Source organism: Emydura macquarii, unplaced genomic scaffold, assembly GCF_026122565.2.
Source record: "Emydura macquarii macquarii isolate MOO-44397 ecotype Brisbane River unplaced genomic scaffold, CSIRO-AGI_Emac_v2 contig_2768, whole genome shotgun sequence".
Lineage (NCBI taxonomy): Eukaryota > Metazoa > Chordata > Testudines > Chelidae > Emydura > Emydura macquarii.
This window is the reverse complement of record NW_027132905.1, coordinates 15,698,101-15,719,710: the sequence shown is the minus strand read 5'-3', so window position 1 is coordinate 15,719,710 and position 21,610 is coordinate 15,698,101. Positions and strand designations below refer to the sequence as shown.

Genomic DNA, 21,610 nt, shown 5'->3' with positions numbered 1-21,610 from the left:
TTTCTTCGTAAGTTTATTTTAAAACACTGAAAGTAGCAACTGCCTGTGGAGTGACGGCTTTACTGCTTGGCTGGATGACCATAGGGCCTGGAATGTGATTTTGATGGAGTGTATGGCACATCTGGCTATCCACAGCGTGCTACATCCTTAGGACCAAATCCTGCAGTCCCTATTCAAGTCAAAACTTCTGTGGATTTAAAGCTTGATCCTGTGGGGTGGTAAAAACTGCTGAGTGTCCTCAGTGATATCAGCATGAGTACAAAGCGCTCAACACTAGAGAATCAAGCCCATAAATTGGGGGCATTGCCTGAGGAGGGCTGCAGGAGTTTGGATCAGGCTAACAGTGTACTGTGAGAACAATCTGGAGAGCTGAATACTGGTTTATATTGTGAATTTGGTGCTTGTGGAGGTCTGAGATCACTGGCTGGAATTTCATGTGACTTTGTAGTGACCCTCAAGCAGACTCAGCACCGCAGTGTCTATTTTTATTTGTGCAGTCTTCAGCATGTCAGGTAGGCCAAAGAGTAGTAGACAAATGTTCAAGCTCCTGCTTCCACTTGCTGCACTTCTGCTAGTAATTAATAGAGACAAAGAGAAGCCCAGTACAAAGCAGAAATAATGGAATGTTGGATGAGAATTAAAACTAACTGGGCAGGCAACGCACTAATGAGAACAGCCCCTGGGCCATTGGCAATGCAGAGCCTCAGTTAGAAGCAACTGTGGAGACCATGTCAAAAAGTCCATGGTGTGGACAGAAAAATTCTTGCAAATTCAAACACACACTCAAGCTCCTTGATGCACAAAGACTAAGACTTTTTAATAAAATGTTCTCGACAAGTCTGTTAAGAGGCTTAAAATTGGAGATTGTCTAAATTTTAGTGTCGAACATATGGAGCTGTAGATTCTGTTCTCTCTCTGCCTCAAGGAACATTCTGAAAGAGCCTCTCTCAAGGAATTCTAATTGTCATCACTTCAGCATCCTGCATCCCCCAAACATCTGAAGCATTTTTATTGTGCTAAGAGTATCCAAACTAGAGAATTTGAATTGGCTGGTAAGGAAGTTGCTTTTCCGCCTGGTGGAGCCATGCATTGGAATATGTGAACATGCCACCCATGAAAATATAGGACCTCCCCAAAATAGTAAAGAAGATTTTGCCAGCAAAAGAATCAAATCCATCACTTTTTGCGGTAGGTCTCTTCCCCACAATCCTACACACCTCATGTAGGTGAGCTGCTTATCTGAGCAATTAATTTCCTGTACCATCATCTAGGTACATAGGTTTCAAGTTTCAAGGATATGTCCTGTTAAGTGCCATGAATCTCGTATGAAATACTAGGCAATTTTAATTTCCATTGGCAGCCGAGCCTGTTCAACACACTGCAGGATTGAGCTCTACTTGCTTTGTCTTCAGAAGACGTGTATGTAGGGAAAAGTTAATGCTTTTAAAGCAATGTCCTGTTTAACCAAAGTTTTTATTAGTACTCTCCAATACTGAGTCCCTCACTAACTGGTTTATCACCCATTCCCTCAAAACAGATATTTTAAAGACAACTGTCAGCAGGCTAATTTGATCATAAGCAAAAAGTTATTTACTAGAATGGAAACACTGAACTAAACTGACTTATTTTAGTTGTGATGTTAATAAACTTTGTCTTTGTCTTCGTCCATGTGAGCATCTCAAATAACTTTACAAATAATGAATTAAACCTTAGGTCATTCAGGTGTGGTACATACGCACTATTACCTCTATTATAAGGAAACTGGCACAGTGAGTTGAAGTGACGACCCAAAGGTTAGTTAGACATGTTGCAAAATTAAAGCTGTTGCTTTTGCTAGTGTCTCTCTTTTGTTGAAGCTGACTTGCTCAGAAGCAACTTTCTAGAGAGGAAGTTATATCAAGTTCCTTTTTAAACTGATTCTGTCCTGAAACTATTAAAATGAAATACCACAGGCAGGCATTAGAAGGTGGAGATACACATGATGATAGGTAGAGCTCCAACAGCTCCGCGCACAAATCTTTGGTAAGTATTTTCCTTCTGCACAAACTGTGCATTGAACACACAACAATAAATGACCACATTTTTGTTACCACTTTCACTGATATTTTTCCACATCAGTTGAGGTTCCTTTTGGAGGGGATAACAAACCTATAGTGTAGATTTTCATCAAAAAATGGTATACTTTAAAGAGACTCTTTGCTGCCAGACAGATTGCTCAGAAGAAACTGTCTAGCAAATGTCTGTCATGATTCTTCAGCTGCCATTTATTCAGTGCTATAAAAGCCTACTCAGACCACAGTCCAAAAAGCACACTGAAGCCCTACTGAAAAACAAAGACAAAGCCTCAGAATGGACAGATGAGGGAAAAACACTGACATCTCTTCCTATGTGTAAAATAAGCTTATTCAGTCTGTCAGTATGAAAAAACAGCCTCAAGGATGAGAACATACATGCAGCTGTCTTCTCAATTGTAGAAATTGAATTTAAAAAAAAGACTGAATTGGTTATTTAAATAACCAATTCCTTAAATCCCCATTTGGAGGTGGTAGTGGAGAGATTCTAACAACTCTAAACACTCTCTAATGCTGTCAAATATCACCTGTTTTCAAGGCAAATTATAGCTTATGTACCTACTTTTGCTTGGAATGGGAAGTCCTCTGGATTCTAAATATTTTTTTTTTTTAAATCCATCACTGAGAAGTTTGAGAAACCCCAGTACCCACTTTGACTATGGAATTGATGACAATTTTGTGTTCCCCTGCTGGCTTTGTGGTAGAATTCTACTAAGACTCATGCAGGCCTAAATCTATGATGCTGGTTCAAATATGTTAAAAACATAAGAAGGCAAACTTCCATTGGGCCACTTTAGCTGTGTCTGCAAAATATGCAAATAGATCTGTTTTTTTCTGACAAAACACAGGGTGGGGTGTTTTTAAGCATCATGAAAGATACTGGCTTGATAAACTTTGAGATTGAAATCCTCGGACCACAGAGCAGATTCAGAATAACACAGCTAGGAAGTGTTATAACCACTGTGCCTAAGATCTGCCAGCCTGCCCTGGAGGGACAGCTTCTAAAGGTATTTCAAGCTTCATGCCTGGTTAGTACTTGGATCTTTAGTTAGAACTGCTAAGAAGGGAACCATTGTGGTGGTGGCTTTATGAAGTGTTTACCTCTTCATTTGAAAATGGAGTGGGACTATCAATTTGGTTCAGATTAAAAAGTTATCAGAGTAACCATTTTTGGTACCACCTGTCTACTCACAATTTGAACAGATATCCAAGAGTGGAAAGACTCTAAGTTTCATTACCAAGTTCTTAAGCCATCCAGTCCACATTCTGTATTATTTGAGAGGCAATTTCTAATTCATTGTCAGTATTTTATGGACATGCGTTTTTCCTTTTGTATGAATTTTGTTGCTGCAGTCTTCCCTTATTAGATTTCTAGCTAAATAAAAATCAGTCACTTGGCATTTTTATTTATAACAAATTAACATGCATTCAGAATGCTTTTCATATGGGGTTATGACTGAAGAATGCTGAAACTACTTAGATGGCAGAATACTGTTAGTATATACAGAGCTGTGGCAGTTGTGTGTGTCACATTAACTGTGATGTATTTTTGTAATCTCCCTGGGGGGTATCAATTCACCTACATTGTAATGCGTTTAAAAGTCGTCCCGTTCCAAGATCATTTTCAGATGTTCACTTAATCCAGATCTCACCCCAATCTTCTGAGTCATATAAAGCAGTGGTTCTCAATCTTGCCAGACTATTGTACCCAACTCAGGAGTGTGCTTTGTCTTGCGTACCCCCAATGAAACTACTTGCTTACAAAAGCAGAAATAATACAAAAGTCTTAGCCCACTATTACTGAAAAATCGCTTACTTTCTCATTTTTAACCATGTAATTATAAAATAAATTGGAATATAAATATTGTACTGACATTAAGGTATATAGAGCAATATAAACAAGTCGTCGTATGAAATTTTAATTTGTACTGACTTTGTTAGTGCTTTTTATGTAGTCTGTTGTAAACCTAGGTAAATATCTAGATGAGTTGATATACCCCCTGGGGTACACATTATCCCAGTTGAAAACCACTGATACACAAATTAATTTACTTTGATATATATACTCTGTTATGCAAGTGAAATAATTAAGGCCCTGATTTAAAAGCATCCTTATTTGTGCTTAAGTGCTGTCCTGTAGATGTGCATATGCTTTTAAATTCCTTTTATTGAATTTATATTTGAAACTCACATTTTAGTTTTGCAGTGCTCTCAGTATGTGTGGCACTTCTAGGTGTGTTCGTATGATAAGAAGCCTAGAATAGCCCCCAGCTTTCTTTCAGAAGGACCAGCTGTTCACAGGCAGATGCTGCTCTGTACACATTGCCAGAGTCAACTCAGTTCTCCAATCAACAGCAAGAGAATTTGCTCAAAGGTCAGTTTTTCAGGGAGCTGTCTTTTTGACTAGATGTTGATGGCGGAACAAAGTGATGTCTGCTGTACTTTTCTTTGAAGAGCTAGCAATCCCTCCCGAGACAGAAGCCTCACTCAACTCTTTTGGCACTATTCTTATGTCATCTGAGAAATATGTGACTAAGGATTTGGAACAGTACTAGGAAGACATTAGTTTCATGGTTAAACAAGGTGGATGTGATACTGAGGAACAAGTATGCTCTGATATTTATTACTGTAATCCAATGGAATCATCTCACATATCCAGCCAGATGTATTGTGGCACAGGTCACTATACTACATTAGCCAGCAGCCACATTTTGGGCTGTGATCAGGTTAGATATCATAAGCTAAGAAAAGTCAGACTTTCAGTACTTTAACAGAAGTCCCTGGAAAACCCAGTATACTGCCACATGTAGTGCTGCTGATTTAGTGATTCACATTCTGAATCTATACCGAACCACTGCCCCCAGCAGTGTTAAGAACAGTGCGGTGCTATGCCTCAGGTAAAATTTATCTTTATCACCACTTGTGAGGTCACTAAAGATCTCACCACATTTTTTCCAAGACAAACCGTAATAAAATTTAGCACTCCAGTCTTCACAACTGTAAACATGAAAAACATCATTAGCCCCACTTTGGAAATGAGGAAACTGAAGCATAGACAGGTTAATTATTAGACTTTGACACCTTGGACAAATTACTATGACAAAACTGAACAGAATTGTAGTCCTGAATCTGTCTTGTGTTCTAACAAGTTGACCACAGCTGCCTCCCTAAAACTGTTAAACCTGGTGCCCTAGATCAGTGTTTCTCAACAACTGGTCCCAGCACCAGTCCTTGAGATCTCCCTGACACAGTTTAGGAAGGCAGCAAGCCAGTCCCTGGTATCAGAAAGCTTAAGAAACACTGTCTAGGATATATTCCAGTTTTGCTGACCATTTTGTCTATCTAAATTCCCCTGCAGTTTCACTTGACTTTGGAATTCTTCACTTACTATCTTACTTACAGGCAGGTGTGGCAGAATTTGATTTTTATTTTTTAATAATTTCAATGGATATGTTTGTTGCAAAGCATTTTTCCAATTTTTATTGATTTAAGCTTCCACACTTGTGGGCTGGACAATTATTTAATGACAGATACTGAGATTCAAAAAGTTAAAGCTTTATAACTCTTAAAATATAATCTGTCAATATTATATAACAAAATATACAAATTAAATAAATAGCCTTAAATCAAATTGTTTTCAAACAGCATTTTTCTTTGCCTATCTATATATTTAGATTAGCGATGGAAATATTTTTTGACAGTTTGCGTGTGTATGGTGAAATCACCATTTACCGAAAACTAATCCTTTCAAGCCTACTCATAGAACTTCTAAATCAGAGGTTTCCAACTCCCTGTACGGGGAGGGCTGAATTCCAGTTTTGGTTCAGTCCACAGGCCCCCTCATTCAATGTGAGATTTGCAGAAAGATCCATGGGCAATTCAGACTTTTAATTACTAAATAAACTTTGTTGTTTACTATTTGTTCAATACCTTTGTCATGTTCAGCATAACTTAGTGGGGAAAAATATACCCTATAGGCCCACTGTTAGAAGAGAAACAAAGAGCAGAACTTTCTCTGTTTTTTCTTTTTCCTTCTTTCTTTTCTCTCATCTCTTCCTTTTATTCCCATTGCTTCTCCTTTTCTGCAGTGACTCCCCATTCCCACTCCCTTGGATTCACTGCCGCCCTCTTCCCAGTTTCATGATTAGCACTGAAATAGGCTGCGAATCAGTGTCTTCATTAGGCTTAATGCCCGGTCTACATACAAATTTTGTAGCAGTACAGCTATTTTGGTTAGGGGTATAATTTTTTTTTACTGATATATATCAGTAACCCCTGTAGCGTGAATAGTTATATTGATATAAAGGTGCCCCATACTGGAATAGATCATTCCTCTTTCCATATGGAAATGCTATACCAGTATAAAATGTAAATGTGTCTACACAAGGAGTTTGTACTGCTTTAACTGTAAAGCAGTACAACTTTTATATGTAGAAAAGATGTTAATGTCATGACAAGATGAACCAGAAGGGGGGTGTGCATGGTTGTGTTCTCACCTCTCAGAACCATAGTTTCAGATTGATAGCACAGAATGGTATACACTTGGTTAAAATATGGAAGGCTTTCTTTACACCCATGCGTGCTAGAAACTTACTTTAAAAAAAAATTAAAGCTGAGATTCTCCAGAATCTGTATATACCATTATCATTATTTATTATTTGTATTACTGAAGTGCCTTGGAAGCCTACTTGTGGACCAGGATCCCATCAGAATAGGCACCATATAAACATGCAGTCCCAGCCCCCAAAGATCTTACAATCTAAGTCTAAGACATGAGATAGATGGATATACAGAGAGGTTGGGGAGTATAAGGAAACAAATGAGACAATGCTGGTCAGCGTGATAGGCAGTGGTCTTGGCACATTAGCAGCCTAACACGACTTTTGCTATGATGCAAACACAAACCCATCAAGTGGGCTTGGTGTTTGAAACTTCTCTTCTAAACAATTGCTACACTTCACTGGTGGGAATGAAGTGATTCATGTATGGATGGTTTGCAAAGTGCTCTGACATCTTTTGGGATAAAATAATCTGTATAAAGGGCATGTTAAAGGGCTGAGCTGGCTATCTTAATTCTGCAGCAGAACCTTGTTAATTACACTATTGACTAGGAATCCCACTGTAAATCATATAATTTTGCAAATGGGCATGTAATTGAACAAAAATAAAGTGTCACAATGTATTGTTTGATTTACCAAACAAACTTGTTTTGTTTTAGTTATTTTTAATACTTCCTAGTTATACTAGTAAATGATCTCTAGAATTTTTATAAAATGAACCAAGTCCTAGTAAGATATTTTGTGACAGTGACTCTGCTATTAAATCTTTTGTCAGAGATAAGTAGGTAATATAATTGTGTATGTGCAGATTGCTGGTGGTGCATTTAGTACAGCCCTGCAAATCTGCGGCTATCTGCTTTATATCTGCTGACCATGTTTGCGGATCAGATGCAGATACAAATTTTGTATCCATGCAGGGCTCTAGTAATTACTAATTAGCAAGGTTTATTTGGAAAAGAGTATGCTGCCTTCCACATACAAACCTTGACTAAGGAAATGTTAAGATTCTACAGTTAAGCACTCTGATCAAGACTGCTTATTAAATGTTACATTGTGTCAGAATAATATCAAACCAAAGACTTTGTCCAAGTCCACTGAGTTTGCAAAGAAACCTCAGAGGAAACAAGTATAAGCTTAAACAACCGTATGAATTTAAATGCCTACCTGGCAAGCAATGACATCTCCCCAATGGCTTTTTTGTCCTCCTTAGCACAATTATGGATACATTTAAGAGTTATAGTAACCCTGATGAGAGATTTTTAAATTGTAATCAAGGATAATATACCAGTTGATTCATAAACTGATTGACTTAAACGTCAAACAAGTGAACTATGAACTAAGTAAAAGACAGACTTCATTTAGAACGAATGACTGACCAAAGGCGGTGCAAACTGCAGCAGGCACCTCATCTACCATTAACCAATATCAGGCATTTGTAGAGCCAATGAAATGCAGATGCTGGCTCTAAGAAACCAGGTACAGAATGAACAGCTGACCCATCTGGTATTTCACAAGAGAGAATTAAAAATGAAGGAAGACAAACCAACAATCAAAGACATCAAGGGGCCTTTAAATATGTGGATATACACAGATCTAACTTTCCTATGTTACATAGGTTGATAAAACACTTTCTTACATTTGCTCCTATGGACATAACTATTGGCCCAAGACCACGCACCAAACTCAAAAACAGTGTGGATATCACTATTTCCTCTATGGCATATATATGAATGGCTGCAAGCCTAAGTAAGTGTTAGCCCCTAAGCAATAGCTGTGTCACTGATGCTTATAAGCAGCACTCAGCTCTGCTGCCTCTTGAGCTGAGCTGATAATGCAGCCTCCAGCCAAAGGAGGGTGAAAGAGCTCAGTAGAGCAACCGTCCCACAGCAGAATGCAGCCATCATGCTACATGGAGTCCAGCATGGTTGCAGTTTATATGCATGTGCTAAACAACTCTCCACACCACTAGGACTCCTGCAGAAGAAAGATCCCATAGTCTCAGCTGTGGGGATGGCCTTCCCCACAAACACTGTCAAATGGTAAATGATTAGGTGCAAATTACATCATTACATTTTTTTTGAACAGTGAACAAAATTGGGGGGGAGGGGGATAGTGATTACAAAATGCAGCAGTTTGCACTGCTCAAAAACACATTTGAAGAAAGATTAGTGAAAACTTATGCTGTACTAGAAACTTAGGAAGGAAATACACTGGTTAAGCACTAAACACTAACACCGAAGGCCCTTGTGAGGAAGGAGGCAATCTGCGTAGCTAAAAAGAAGTTAGTTTTCCAATGCTAGAGATATTGGGAGGCATACTCCCCTTTTGCAGCTGCAAAACTGTAAAGACTTTATATGACATCAGTTTTGCCTGCAAATAAAAGCAGCTGCAAAATGGGGTGCTGGGTTGAGGATTCTATCAACATCAAGTTTGCTTCTGGCAACTTGTTGGTGGGAAGGATGGACAGAATTCGTTACATGAAGGATGTGCATGTGAATCAGTGAAGAGTGAAAGAACGGCATGAAGCACAGATGCTGACCATACCATGCATTTGGCAAGCTTCTTATAACTGTCATCCACAGAGCTCTTGAAGGGGCCATATGAGGGACGCTGAGTGCCAGTTGGCAAACTGAACTCATAGGCAGGCATATATACATGATTAGGTTTTCATATTAAGTGTAAACAGTTCTATAATCAAAATGGGTGCTACTGATGTTTGTCGGTTGAGAGAAATGGCTGCTTATATGGCTTGGGACCTATGTCGCTTAGCCCTCCTCCCTCCTTCTACTCTCTCATCTGACAGTCTTAGATTTGCACTCTGAGATCAGAGTATTCTTAATAGAGCAGCCCTCAAATCTGGAATTGGCTGGTCTCTCGTGGTTTGAAAGAACTCGAGTTTGTTAACCCAGCAGGCACTTTACTAGCCCTACCTGTTTGTTTGTTTGACATGACTTGGGAGGTATTTTATTTTCATTCATTGACACGGGTTCAACTGATAGTTGTACTGCACATACATGATCTCATTTTTATTGTATATGTATCTGGAGGCGATAGTAAGTGCATTTATCACTGGAAAATAAATATTTCTGGCAAACTATCAGGCTCTGTTTCTGGAGGTTGTACCTTTTTTGTGCACACGCACATGCACAAAATGCGCTTTATCTACAATGTATAAAATAGATGAAAATCCTGGGTACCTTGGGGAAGGATTTATTGTCTTTAATTATTTCATCCCGTTTCCCACAGCAACGCTTATTTTATTTAAATGGTGTCTTTTACATAGGTAAGGCTGCCATCTTGTGGAATATTTTTGAACCACACTTTCCTTTTCAACTGCACTGTTTATTTTGACAGTCCAGATGCTATTAAAATGGCTTTTTAAAATTAGGAATCATAGACCTCATCCAAAGTCCCCTGAAGTCAAGGGAATGATTATCCTTAAACCTCACTGGGTTTTGGATCAGACTGCAAGGAAAATAAATACATTTTCAACATATTTTACATTGTAAAAATACTAAGAGAGTTTATCCAATATTTGCCTGTATTTGCTATATTATTACTACCAACTGCATCTGAGGAAGTGGGGTGCAACCCACGAAAGCTTATGCCTACTGAAATTAAATTTGTTAGTCTTTAAAATGCTACAGAATTCTCGTAATATTTGTTCAGTTTAACTTGTAATTTTTTAGTTCTTGTGACCAATTAAATGCATCAAATCTCTAAACTAATATTCATCAGAATTTTCAAAATGCTTAAATGACTAAGCAAAAGTTAATAGATTGTTCTCTTGAAAATCCCATCTGTTCTGGAGGTCTAGGTGGCAAAACCCAAATCTGCATAGTAGAACATTTTCAAATGAAACAGATTTAAAATCTAATGGAAATCTTCCCAATACTGCATCAGGCAACCTTTTGATGATGGTTGCACTAGGAACAACATGACAATTTAAAACAAATTTGGGAAGAAACCCACATACATGGGTTAAATTTGTATTTCCACTAGTAGCTAGGGCAAGTGAGAACTCTGCACTAATTAACAATCACAGCAGGTTAGGGTCAAATTTATTGGATTATACTGATGAATGTGTACTTTGATATTGTCAATTTTAACATTCTATAACACAGAACCAGACTCAAGGTGGTGACAGACTTTGAACAAAGTGTTAAGTAAAACAGATCAGATTCAACCTGGCAGACTCTGACTCTAGCAGGGTGGGCAATAGTTTGACAAGTGAGTAAATGATGACTAGCTTTTCCATCAACAGCAGTGCCATGACAAAGGTGGGTGAGTGGATTTTGTGGTTGCTCTGACAAGTTGTTATGGCAGTTTTGCAATATTGCTTGTACTGAATCTTTCCCTTAGTCACTGTGATTCAACAGTGACCTGTTATTACACAGCAACAAACTTGTTACCCACTTACAGTTAAGAAAATGGTTAATTGTCTTGCGATCTGCAAGCCATAGCAGGGAACTTAGAATAGTGAGCCCTTTAAATAATTGATCAGCTGATTGTCCAGTCCTCCCAGTAGCACAATGCAGACTCCAGTTCACCTTGCCCTACTGCCACCTGCTGCAGGAGGACACAGCTGAGACCTAGATCAGCCCAGAAAGCAGGTGCAGAACCAGAGGCAGCACCCTGCCTCTCCCCACCCATGTGAATGGGCTCTCCGAGGACCATCCGTCAATTTTAATGGGCTCCCCAGGATTCCAACGTCCCCCTCAGAATGGGACACCGCCCCTCCCAGACCCAGTGGGCTTCCCCCCCATCCCAATGGGCTCTCCCAAGCAGGTCACTCTCTCCCACAACTACCAGGCTCTCCCCCTCCAGTCCCAATTCCAAAGTCCAATGGATTCTCCCAAGCAGGTCTCCCCTCAGGGGCTCTCCCGACTCCCAAGCGGATCACTCCCATCCCATCCAATGGTCTCTCCTTCTCCCGTTGGTTTGGCCTAGAGTTGCCCCCGAGTTCTGTGTGGAAAGAGCGAGCTCCCGCGCCTCAAGATCCTTCAGGCCGCCCCGAGGATGAAGTCCCGCTCTAGCCGGGAGCGCATGCGGATAGTTTACGTGAACAGCTTCGGCACCCACCGCTGCGGCTCCGTGATCCAATATGGCAGCAGCGGCCAGGGGCGCCCCGCAGTCGCCGCTTCCGGTGTCGTAGAGAGAGAGGGATCCCCTATTTCCGGTTTGAAGGCGGCTGGGAGCGGCAGCGCGAGCTGCTGGGGGTGGGGAGGTCGCTGGTGTCCGCCTGACAGGGCGCCCGAGGGAGCTGGGTCGTGTGTGCCCAGGGACCGAGCCAGGGCGGTCGGGCAGGGGGAGCCCCCAGTCCTGAGGAGATCGGGCCAGGGCTGGCGTGCGCACCGAGCAGAGTCCGCGGCGCGCGCCACCCTAGAGAAGGGACTGGCTGACTCCGCGCAGGTGCCAGTCGGGGCCTCCTCTGTGTTTGTGGGATTGTCCCCTAGGAGCCCAGCCACCAGGCCCCTTTTCTAGCTACGTGGCGTGGGAGGTTAATCACCGCATCACATCCCGCTCTGTGGCTGAACCGGGAGGTGCCCCATGGTCCCCCATCCCGTTGTGTGGCTGGTAACCGCCCGTCCCCGCACACTGAGGGACCCTGCGCCAGGAGCAGCAAAAAGTGTTGCTGGTTGGTGGGAGGGAGAAAAACGTTCCTGGCAAGTGACAAACCTCGGAATCCGTGCACTGGTGAATGGCAGAGACTCGCTCCCCTCTCAGGGGTGAAGGCAGCTTTGTCCTCTCACTGTTCAGCCTTCCACATTCCTCACCCAGCAGAACAGGGACCAGAGTCCCTGAAATCCATCCCTGGGAGTTGGTGTGGTGTGGTCTGTCTTCAGCTCCTGGATCCTCTCCGACATGGCTTGATAGACCCTTGGGATGGAACAGTGCCCCCGGGATACTCAAGCTCAGGTCCACGCATGTTTTGTGCCTGGGCCCAGTTAAAATGGGGATAGATGTCCCTTTATTTGCTTTTTAAAAAAATAACAGTTTTTCACTTTCAGAAACTTTTCTTGACGTGTTGCTAAAAAACTCAGTTTTGCTGCGGAAAGTAAAATGGAATGAAAATTAAGAACTTGACCCAGCTCTCAAGATGAGAGCCTGGGGCTTGAGGGAGATTTCAGAGAGGTGTTGAATTCCAGAACTGGGAGGCTGTTTCTTAATTTTACAGAATTATTCACCTTGGAATGTTTTAAAATGTCCCAGTAAACTTTTTTTTTAAATAATTTTTTTAAGCATGATTGATCCAGATGATCCATTCCTTTGTAATTCAGAAATAAAGACAACAGTTCTACCATTTTATTACTTAGTCTATTATTATTTTGCTATCCTTATCACCATGTAAAAGCAGTTAATAGAATTTGTGAAAAAGCTCAAATTAGGGCTAGCACAAAGGTGAAATCTTCATTGAATATATTTGTACTGGTCTACCAAAATATTTTTAGTACTAGCAGCAAGCGAGATATCAGACTTTAATATCATAATTCTGATTACCCTCTTCACTTCAGCTCAAACATGTTTTTAGTGGATACTATCAAGAAAAATAAGAACTAGAAACCAATGATATGCCACCTGAATGCCTAATGTCTACACTATCAACTGTTATGGAGTATTAATCTCTATTTTAAGTAATTTGAGATATCATGCCAATAATTGTAATGCAAGCCAAAAAACAAGGTGGTAATCAGAATTATGTGATATGAAGGTCTGATATCTTCTAGTGCCAGAAATGTATACTGTTTAATTTTGAAGGATGGAGAATCCCCACTAGTTTGATAAATTCAAGCTCTTTATTTTTAATTTTTCTTTTAGGTGGTCTTCAAAAGAATCAGGCTGATGATTTTGGATTCCCTGTCCCTTCAAAACTTGTTAAAGTAATACAAAGGAAAAAGGAAAAGGTATAAAATGTGGGACTAAAATGAACAGAAGCTTAAGTATTTTAGAAGATAAACTGCTTGTACTGTAAATGTGTATAAGAAAGAGTGTGTGTGAGAGATACACAAGGATTGAAACAATGTTCTAATGTTATAGGAAATTACACTTGTAGGATTGAAAAATAGGATTATCTTCACCCCTTTAAGAGTTTGAACCTTCAAGATGCTAAGAATTCTCACCCCAGTCCAGCAAAGCACTTCAGCATGTGCTTAACTTGAACACCAGTAATTCCTTTGATTTGAAGCACATGCTGAAATACTTTGTTGGATCAGGGCCAGAATGCACCTCCCCTTGCTAGATCAAACCCATAAATGCCAAATTCTGCCACCACTTATATATTTTAGGTAGTGGAGTTGCTTGGGAAAGAGATAAGTGAGGGCAACATTTGGCTATTAATATTATATTAGTAGAAATACAAAATTACATTCTGTGTCACAAATGTATTTCTGGTGCTGTTGAGTAGTTCACTCAATACTTAAAGTTAAAAAGATACATTTTTAAAAATGGTAACTCATGAGATTTATCATCGGTGTAATACAAGTAATCAGCTATAATATAATACAGCAATGTCACAGATAAATGATTTAAAACAAGGAGAAAACAATTGATTTCAGAGGAGCAGCTAACAATTTGTTATAGTGTCTCTTATAGTTTATTAAATAGTCTCCAAGAAGAACAAGGAATGTGTTACATTTTAGCTCTAAAGTGTGATGAAAAAGGAATTATCATTAGATTTAAACCAATTTCACAATGTGTAGTCCAAAGGTTACCATAACTTTAGCATGTTATAGCAATTTAGATCCTGTAATCTTCTGTTTTTAGTGTGTTAACACATCTGAATTTGTTAGTGCTTCAATTTTGATATTTGTTATTTGAAATTTGCCAGTTACAGAGGGAATTTTGTGCCTTTTTCAACTGGAGGACAGTAGATAACATAAAAGTGATTAATATTGATATATTAGAACAAGTCAGGTCATTTGGAACTTGAGTGCTAGGTCTAAACTGCACGCAAGAGACTGGAAGGGAATGTGCTTGACTCCTGGGGGGAAAGGATCATTGCGCATCTCTCTCATGTATTCCCCTCTGGCTGACCCTGAAGAGACTTTAATGGTCCCACAGGGAGCCAAATCCAGTTCTTCTCTGGAAGGACAGTTGCTGGGTAATGAGAGATCAAGGGAAGAAAGAGTGAATGAAAATATGGAGGAATAATCCAACACTGATTTTAGGCTTTTAAAATAAATGTGGTTTATGTTCATACATCTAGTCAATTACTAGAGTTGCAAACAAGAAGCAGATTGACTATCTTTGAATGTTCAACCCTGGAAAATTCAGAATCCTATTTAAGAGGATATTTTTATAACAAACTTTGACACTGTTCATTGAGAATGTTCTTTCTTTATTTTTAGTCTGAAGTTTTTCATGGAGTATTGAAGGTAATTTCAAAAATGCTTGAAGAAAATGAAAAGTTTAGACGCAGACTGTTGACTTGCAGTCAACTTAATGGTGAAGGTAGGTAATGAACCAATAACATTTTATTACATTAGAGAATACATATACATTGATTTAAGAGCTCCAGATTTGGGATCCATTAAGTTGTTACTTTTGGGTGATATGTTTTCACAACTCACAAATTATGGATTTTATTGTATACTTAGGTCTTTGTTACCTCTATTTGAACTACTTTCTGGTTCCATTGAGAGTCTTGTAGTAAGTGTGTGTAATTGGAAGGGGGTGGTGGCAGTAGCTCTTTACTACACTGTACAATATGAAAAGCATGAACATTAAAGGGTATGGCAGAGGAGGGGAGTCTGCACATTTTTCTGGCCACATAAAATATGAAATGAAACTATTGTTCTCGGCTGCCTATACTAGTTAAGGGAAATATTTGGAGATGAATAATTTTTTTCATCTGCAACATAAAATTGGAAATAGTTTGACTTCATGTAACTCATAAAAAATTAGCTCCCACAAATGTTAATTGTATCATAATTTAAAATAACTAACAAAATTTGTCCTGAAGTTGCGGCCTGACTGCAGCTATTTCATTAGTGGAAAATGACTCAGGGTTTAAAGCTGACACACTGAATAGATGCAAGTTGAATTACAGTTGTTGTAGCTGCTACTATAATTTAAGGTAATACGGTATATGTTTACAAACATAACTGGAATTTATGGCTTGGCAATTTGATTAATTTTAGGAAAGAGAATTTACTAATCCATTAAATGTTCTCAGTTAAATTAAAAGTGTTATACTCTCTTTTCAGTGTGTCTGCTTAGCTCACATTAGTATTAAATAGAAATTTTTCTCATGCTGTGAGGACAGGCTATATACCAAAATAGTTCTAAGACTTTGTATATTTTATCTATATGAATTTTGCACATACATGGTTCCAAAACGCTTCCATAAGGCTGTACTTGCTGTAAAATGCTGTCTTACCATTTATGTGGTACCCAGACTTATTGATGTGACTGCTTACTTGTTTGCATTAAGGGAATATACGCAATAAATATACAACCGTAGCATTGTATCTGACTTATGCCCACTTTCTCTCTTCTTTGCAGATACAAGTAAGTGGGCATTGAATATGATGGTTCCATATAAGTCAGGCATAGAATTCTCTTTTCCAGGCCTTTGCATTTCCTCTCTTCAGGAGGGGGTTTGGCAGGAAGATCTTTATCAGTGTTCCACTGGCCATGTCTCATGCCTCTCCACAGTCTTCTTCTGTAGATTTGCCACAGAGGCCACTGCAAAGCTGTGCTTCTCAGCATATGAAAGGACTCCATACATAGCTTTTCCCTACATAGTCCCTCTTTGCACACCTGCATCACTGTGGATGTTTATTTGCACAGCCCTTATTTGGGCTGGATGATTTGGCACTTATACAAGAAAAATAATTTTTTTTAGTTTAATTAAAAAAAAAAAAAAAAAATGTTTTACGTAACCAAGGAGAAGAAATGGAGCATGTAGTAAGTCTTTTGGAGGCAGTCATACATTAGTTAGAGAAATATTCACAATATTGCCTCAAAGTGATAAGTCTCCCATTGATCTACATTTTTCATTAAACAAATAGCAAAAATACATTGAAATGATAAATCTGAATCAACTAACTTCAGTTTTGTTTTACAATTTTTGAAATTACATGAATACAACTAGTAAATTAATGTTGTATTTTATTATCTCTGTGGATAGTTTTCTTGAAAGATGGAAGTCTGTCACAGTTTTAATACTACATATTTCTACAGCAGAAAACTAGCAATAAAAATCAGATACAGTACAAATGAAAATGGTATCGTGCCCATACCTTATATTCTTCCACAGGCAATGTTGTGAACCAAAGCACACAGAATGAGGCTTCCTGCATGGACAGAGTAAGTAAGTCAGTTAAACACCAAACTAACTTAAATGGCAGAGTAAATTTAGTAAAATCAAAAATACATGCATAAAGATATTGTTAAAAGATATAATGATATAACGTTTTTATAAAATAGTGTAGTCTACCAAATATAAAGCTCAAATATGGCTTTTAAGGGTCTAAACCACGCTGGGGAACAAGAGGAGGAGTATCAGTCGTCGTCATCAGTAGTGCTTTATACCTTTGAAAGACTGGGAAGCAGCTCTTGCTATACCTTTACTGCCTAGTTCAGTTCTGCCAGGGTGTGTGGGTGGCAATGGCTATGACCCATTCTTCTCAAACTCTTTCTGGGACTGCTAGCTCTGCCGGTGGTGCTTGTAGCCTCCCAGCTCTGATTCCTGTTTATAGAAGCCCCTGTGCTGGAGCATGGGAAAGGTTTAATTGTGTTCTCTCTTTTAGTGCACCCATAAACTGTTATCCATAATACGTTTAATAAATATGGGTGATTGTACTTTTTAAGATCTGCTGAAGCTCATAGTTATAAATATGTAATTGAAGTGCAGATGCCAGAATTGTAGACAGTTCAGAATTATTTTGTTTTACATATTTAGGCTCACTAATGTACAGGTAATACGAGATGTCTCTTCAAGGAGTATATATATGGCATATAAATATAAAAGTTACTACATACTATAGCATTTGAGAATGTTTTATCAGTATTCTGAATAACGTGTAGTGTCATATAAAGATGTATGTGTGTTTTAGTCACAATGTTTGGGCCATCAGTTAAATAGATATAATTCTAAACACAGTAGACTAGACTGTTGGTGTGATCTAGTGCTGCGTCGTGCAGGATCTGATTGGAGGGGGAGCACACTGACTTTATCCATATTATTACACCCCTCTCATAATCCATTCCCAATTGGGAGAATGCCCAGAGGTCAGTTTGGTCATGCTGCAACTTTGAGCAGCCTCAGAATTGTTCTAATTTGCATCTGTCTGTAATAGCTTCAAAGGGCCATTCCAGCAGCCAATGATTACAGGAGCATAGTAGCATTCTGGCCATGCTATGTTTCCCTAACCACAACTTCTACTCTGGGAACTGTGAAAGAATGAAGTGTAGGGACAACTATGCTGGTTAGATAGCACTGGAGGATTTTAATACTAGGGGAGACCTTGGCAGGCCACTTAAATCAGCTTTAAATCTGTTTTGTGCTGCTGGAGCATTGCAAAGGAAACTTAATGGGGCTAAGAATCTGAACCAGTATGTATGTGATGGGTCCCTTTTTTGAACTGCAGCATTTTTTAGAATTCTTAAGTATAAATGAAAGGAATCTGAATAAAACCTTTAACCTTTGTCATGTATTATATACCTGATCTAACTGCTGCATTTTTTTTAATATTACAAGAAATTGCTTCAGTTTTGTCATCTTTTTTTTTCTTTAGGATGAATCCATCTTTGGATGGGTCTAGCAAGAAAGTAAATGAAGATTCAGTTTCAAGTGTTGCATTGAATTAGTGTTCATTTTAGATCTGATATAACACCCATTTGACATTAATGAAAAGATTAACAATGATTTCAGGGAGTGTTGGATTAGGGTCTACATAGTTTGTCTAGCATTTTCGCTTGAGAGCTACGTTTTAATATGGGTTCAATTAAACTTTTCAGTTATAGAGCATTACTTTGTTGAAATCTTTATTAACCATAATACATCACTTAGTCATTGTTAATTTTTGAAGGCTTTTTAAATAACATTATATTGTGATGGTTTGCGTTCAAAAGAATAAAAATATTTTGTTAATTATATAATGAATATATATCTTGTGTAATCAGCAGCTTGTCAGAATAGTTAAACATGAGTTTAGTAAAATAAAATTTCATACAAGATATCTCTGTCTAAAATGAATGAACCACTTTCATTCTATTGATTTTAAATATTTTTTATTTTATTATATTAAAATAACATACCATCACCCTTCTGTTTATTTATACATAAATCCCAGCAATTATTTCAAATAAGAATCCAGGTGAATCCTCTCTGCCTCATCACTCATCATCAAGCACATAATGATAGTTTCATAATCAAAATGTATTGTTTATGTGACTGCTCTGAACAGTAACATGAGGTGATTTTCTTGTGTTATAGAACCTTAAACTTGGAGTTTTGATTGACTGTTAAATCCTTTTTAACTAGTGAATTGTGTAAATGGAACAAAGAAACCACAAAAATAATTTTTCCATGTGTGCATTTCCTCTCTATAGATAAAACATTTACTTATCATTCTTAGACCTTTCTTGTTCTTATGAAAGAACAGTTTTTCATTTCAAAATATCTCAGAATTTGCAGACATAATTACTAGAATTTCAGCAGCATTGAGCTTTAATATCATGCTAGTGATGATATTAACTAGTGTGTCATCAAGCAGCAAAGCACTTGGGAATGTTTAAACTCAGTTTTCCTAATGATAAACTGCAAGTAAATAACTGAACTCTACCTTTATGCTGGAGTTCTCTGGCATTAAAGTTCTCATTATGAATAGTGATTTATTGTAGAGTAATGTTTCAGCATTACTCAAAATAGTTGATATTTCAGCTTCGGGAAAGAAAAAAGATTCAGATAAGCAAATGAATAACTTTTTCAAGAAGAGTAAAAGTTTGTAAGTCCCTTGATAATTGTGTAATATGCAGAGATGTTGATCCCAGGATATTAGACAAGGTGGGTGAGGTGATGCTTTTTATTCAACCAATTTCTGTCGGTGAGAGAGGCAAGCTTTTGAGCTTCTACAGAGTTTGAAACTTGTCTCTCTCACCAACAAGTTGGTCCAATAAAAGGTACCAGCTCACCCACCTTGTCTCTCTATTTGCTTAATAGAAATTAATCTTTTTTTTTTTTTTTTTTTTTTTTTTACGGGTTGGTCATTCTATTTCTGCAGTCTCGGCTGATATGAAAAGCTTTATGAAGATTCTTTAATTTGTCTAAATCCCAGATTGTGCGCTCTAGAGTTGATGTTCTTTGTTTATTTCTGAGTAAACTATAATTACAGCTGTCATCTTTAGTGGCACAGACTGAATGGGCCGTGGAGATTAAATGACTCTTTCACCTTTCTGATTGGTCCTTCTTGGGGAGAAGAGAAACACATTACCCTGGTAATGTGAAGGAAGTATGCCCATGCTATTCATGTTTTGTGGATAATAAATATAGGCTTCACTCTCCAGAGCCATGCAAAATTACACTACATATCAGTGGGCTTGATTCTTCACTACTTTGTGCTTTGTGTGGTCATTTGTACCTGCCAAAAGTGGGTGTAAATATCTGCATTGTTATTTGGTAATATGTTACCCCCCTACTGCACTTGCTGTGCACATGTGTAAATGACGACACAAGGTTTATGGTTGTGGAGAGTCAGGCCCAATGAGATAGAGTGAGCGTTTTGCTGACACAGGTGCAAGTGCAGGGCCAGAAGGAAGGCAATTTGAATCTGCCCTATTTAGGGGTTGATGGGGTGGGCTAGTTTAGCACCCAGTGTTGCATCCTAGTTTTAGTGGCTTCTGTGGAGCTTTACAGGGACACTAAATAGCTCGGTTCAGGTTGGCCATAGTCCCTCCCATCTTTGATCCACCTCTCTCCTCTGGCATGCCTGCACCCTGCCTCCATTCCACTCCCAGATCACTCCAGAATGCCTCTTATGCAAGCCAGGGTGGTAGCTGAGGTATAGAGGACCCTTGAACTGAGGGTATTCTCTGGGGCACTTTATGCTTGTTCTACAGCCGCTTTGTGGCAGCCTGGCTAGAATAGAGCCCAGTACCTGAATAGTAATGAAGTCTGGTTTCTGACTAGAGTGGCCTGATTTCAAATACACTTGTGTAAACCGGAATAACTCTACTAACGTCAGTGGAGTTAAACTTCTGAAAAACAAGTCTGAAAGAAGACTCAGCTTTAGTACGTAGACCCTATGCAAGGTGCAATCCACACCATGAACATCAAATCAAACAGCTACAGCACAGTGACCAATACTCCAACTATAGTATTTTATGTTTCTTAATATGAAGTGCTAAAGGTAAACTGTAGATGAGAGAATGTGTTATTTAGTAATAACATATCCATGTGAACCAGGCAAGTGACATCTTCAACAAGAAAAAAAGAGTTGCCACATACATAAAATAAATTATTTAAAATTGATTCATTAAAAGGAACCAGGAATAAACAATTAAAACCTCAGGGCAGCAGTTCATACGCATCAGAGTTCAGAAAACGAACGACCCTCTCCTGAGATCCCTTAACAATTACCCCAGAAAAGAAGCAAATGCCGTATCATCTTGTTTCTGGGTAGGAAAATATTTTTCAGTTTTCTTCTCAAACTACAAATCAGTTACTTTGAGTTTTTAATAAAAAATCTAGATTGGTATGTGCACAATGCAAGGTAGATATGACATTTCAGGTAATGATCCATATTTGAAGCTTGATGCTTTGTAAAAGTTAGCAGTTTGTCTTAAAGTGATATAGTTCAGGGGTTGGTCTGAGCAGGTACCACTTTGCATTCAGTTTACACTAGTGCAGATGATTACAATAGTTACAGAACAATGGATCAGTCTTTTGCATTCCTGAGTGAAGTTAATAGTACATGTCTGTTCTGGCTACAAGTCAGCGGGATTCCCCTGCACCTCCATATAGGATCCTACATC

General features: G+C 38.7%; 1 protein-coding gene across 3 annotated transcripts; it reads left to right on the top strand.

Annotated features, from left to right (window-relative positions):
• Positions 1 to 11,549: 11,549 nt before the first annotated feature.
• CUNH5orf47 (chromosome unknown C5orf47 homolog) lies at positions 11,550 to 19,151 on the top strand. Of its 3 annotated transcripts, none has more exons than XM_067566800.1 (5): positions 11,550 to 11,810; positions 13,451 to 13,536; positions 14,980 to 15,082; positions 16,893 to 16,946; positions 18,373 to 19,151. In XM_067566800.1, exons 1-5 carry the CDS (start codon positions 11,651 to 11,653, stop codon positions 18,375 to 18,377), a joined length of 408 nt encoding a protein of 135 aa, XP_067422901.1. In that variant the 5' UTR covers positions 11,550 to 11,650; the 3' UTR covers positions 18,378 to 19,151. The 3 variants fall into 3 exon arrangements, with proteins under 3 accessions (XP_067422901.1, XP_067422902.1, XP_067422900.1); XM_067566799.1 differs by having other exon boundaries at positions 11,565 to 11,810; positions 16,893 to 16,942; XM_067566801.1 differs by lacking the exon at positions 16,893 to 16,946.
• The last annotated feature ends 2,459 nt before the right edge of the window (positions 19,152 to 21,610 follow it).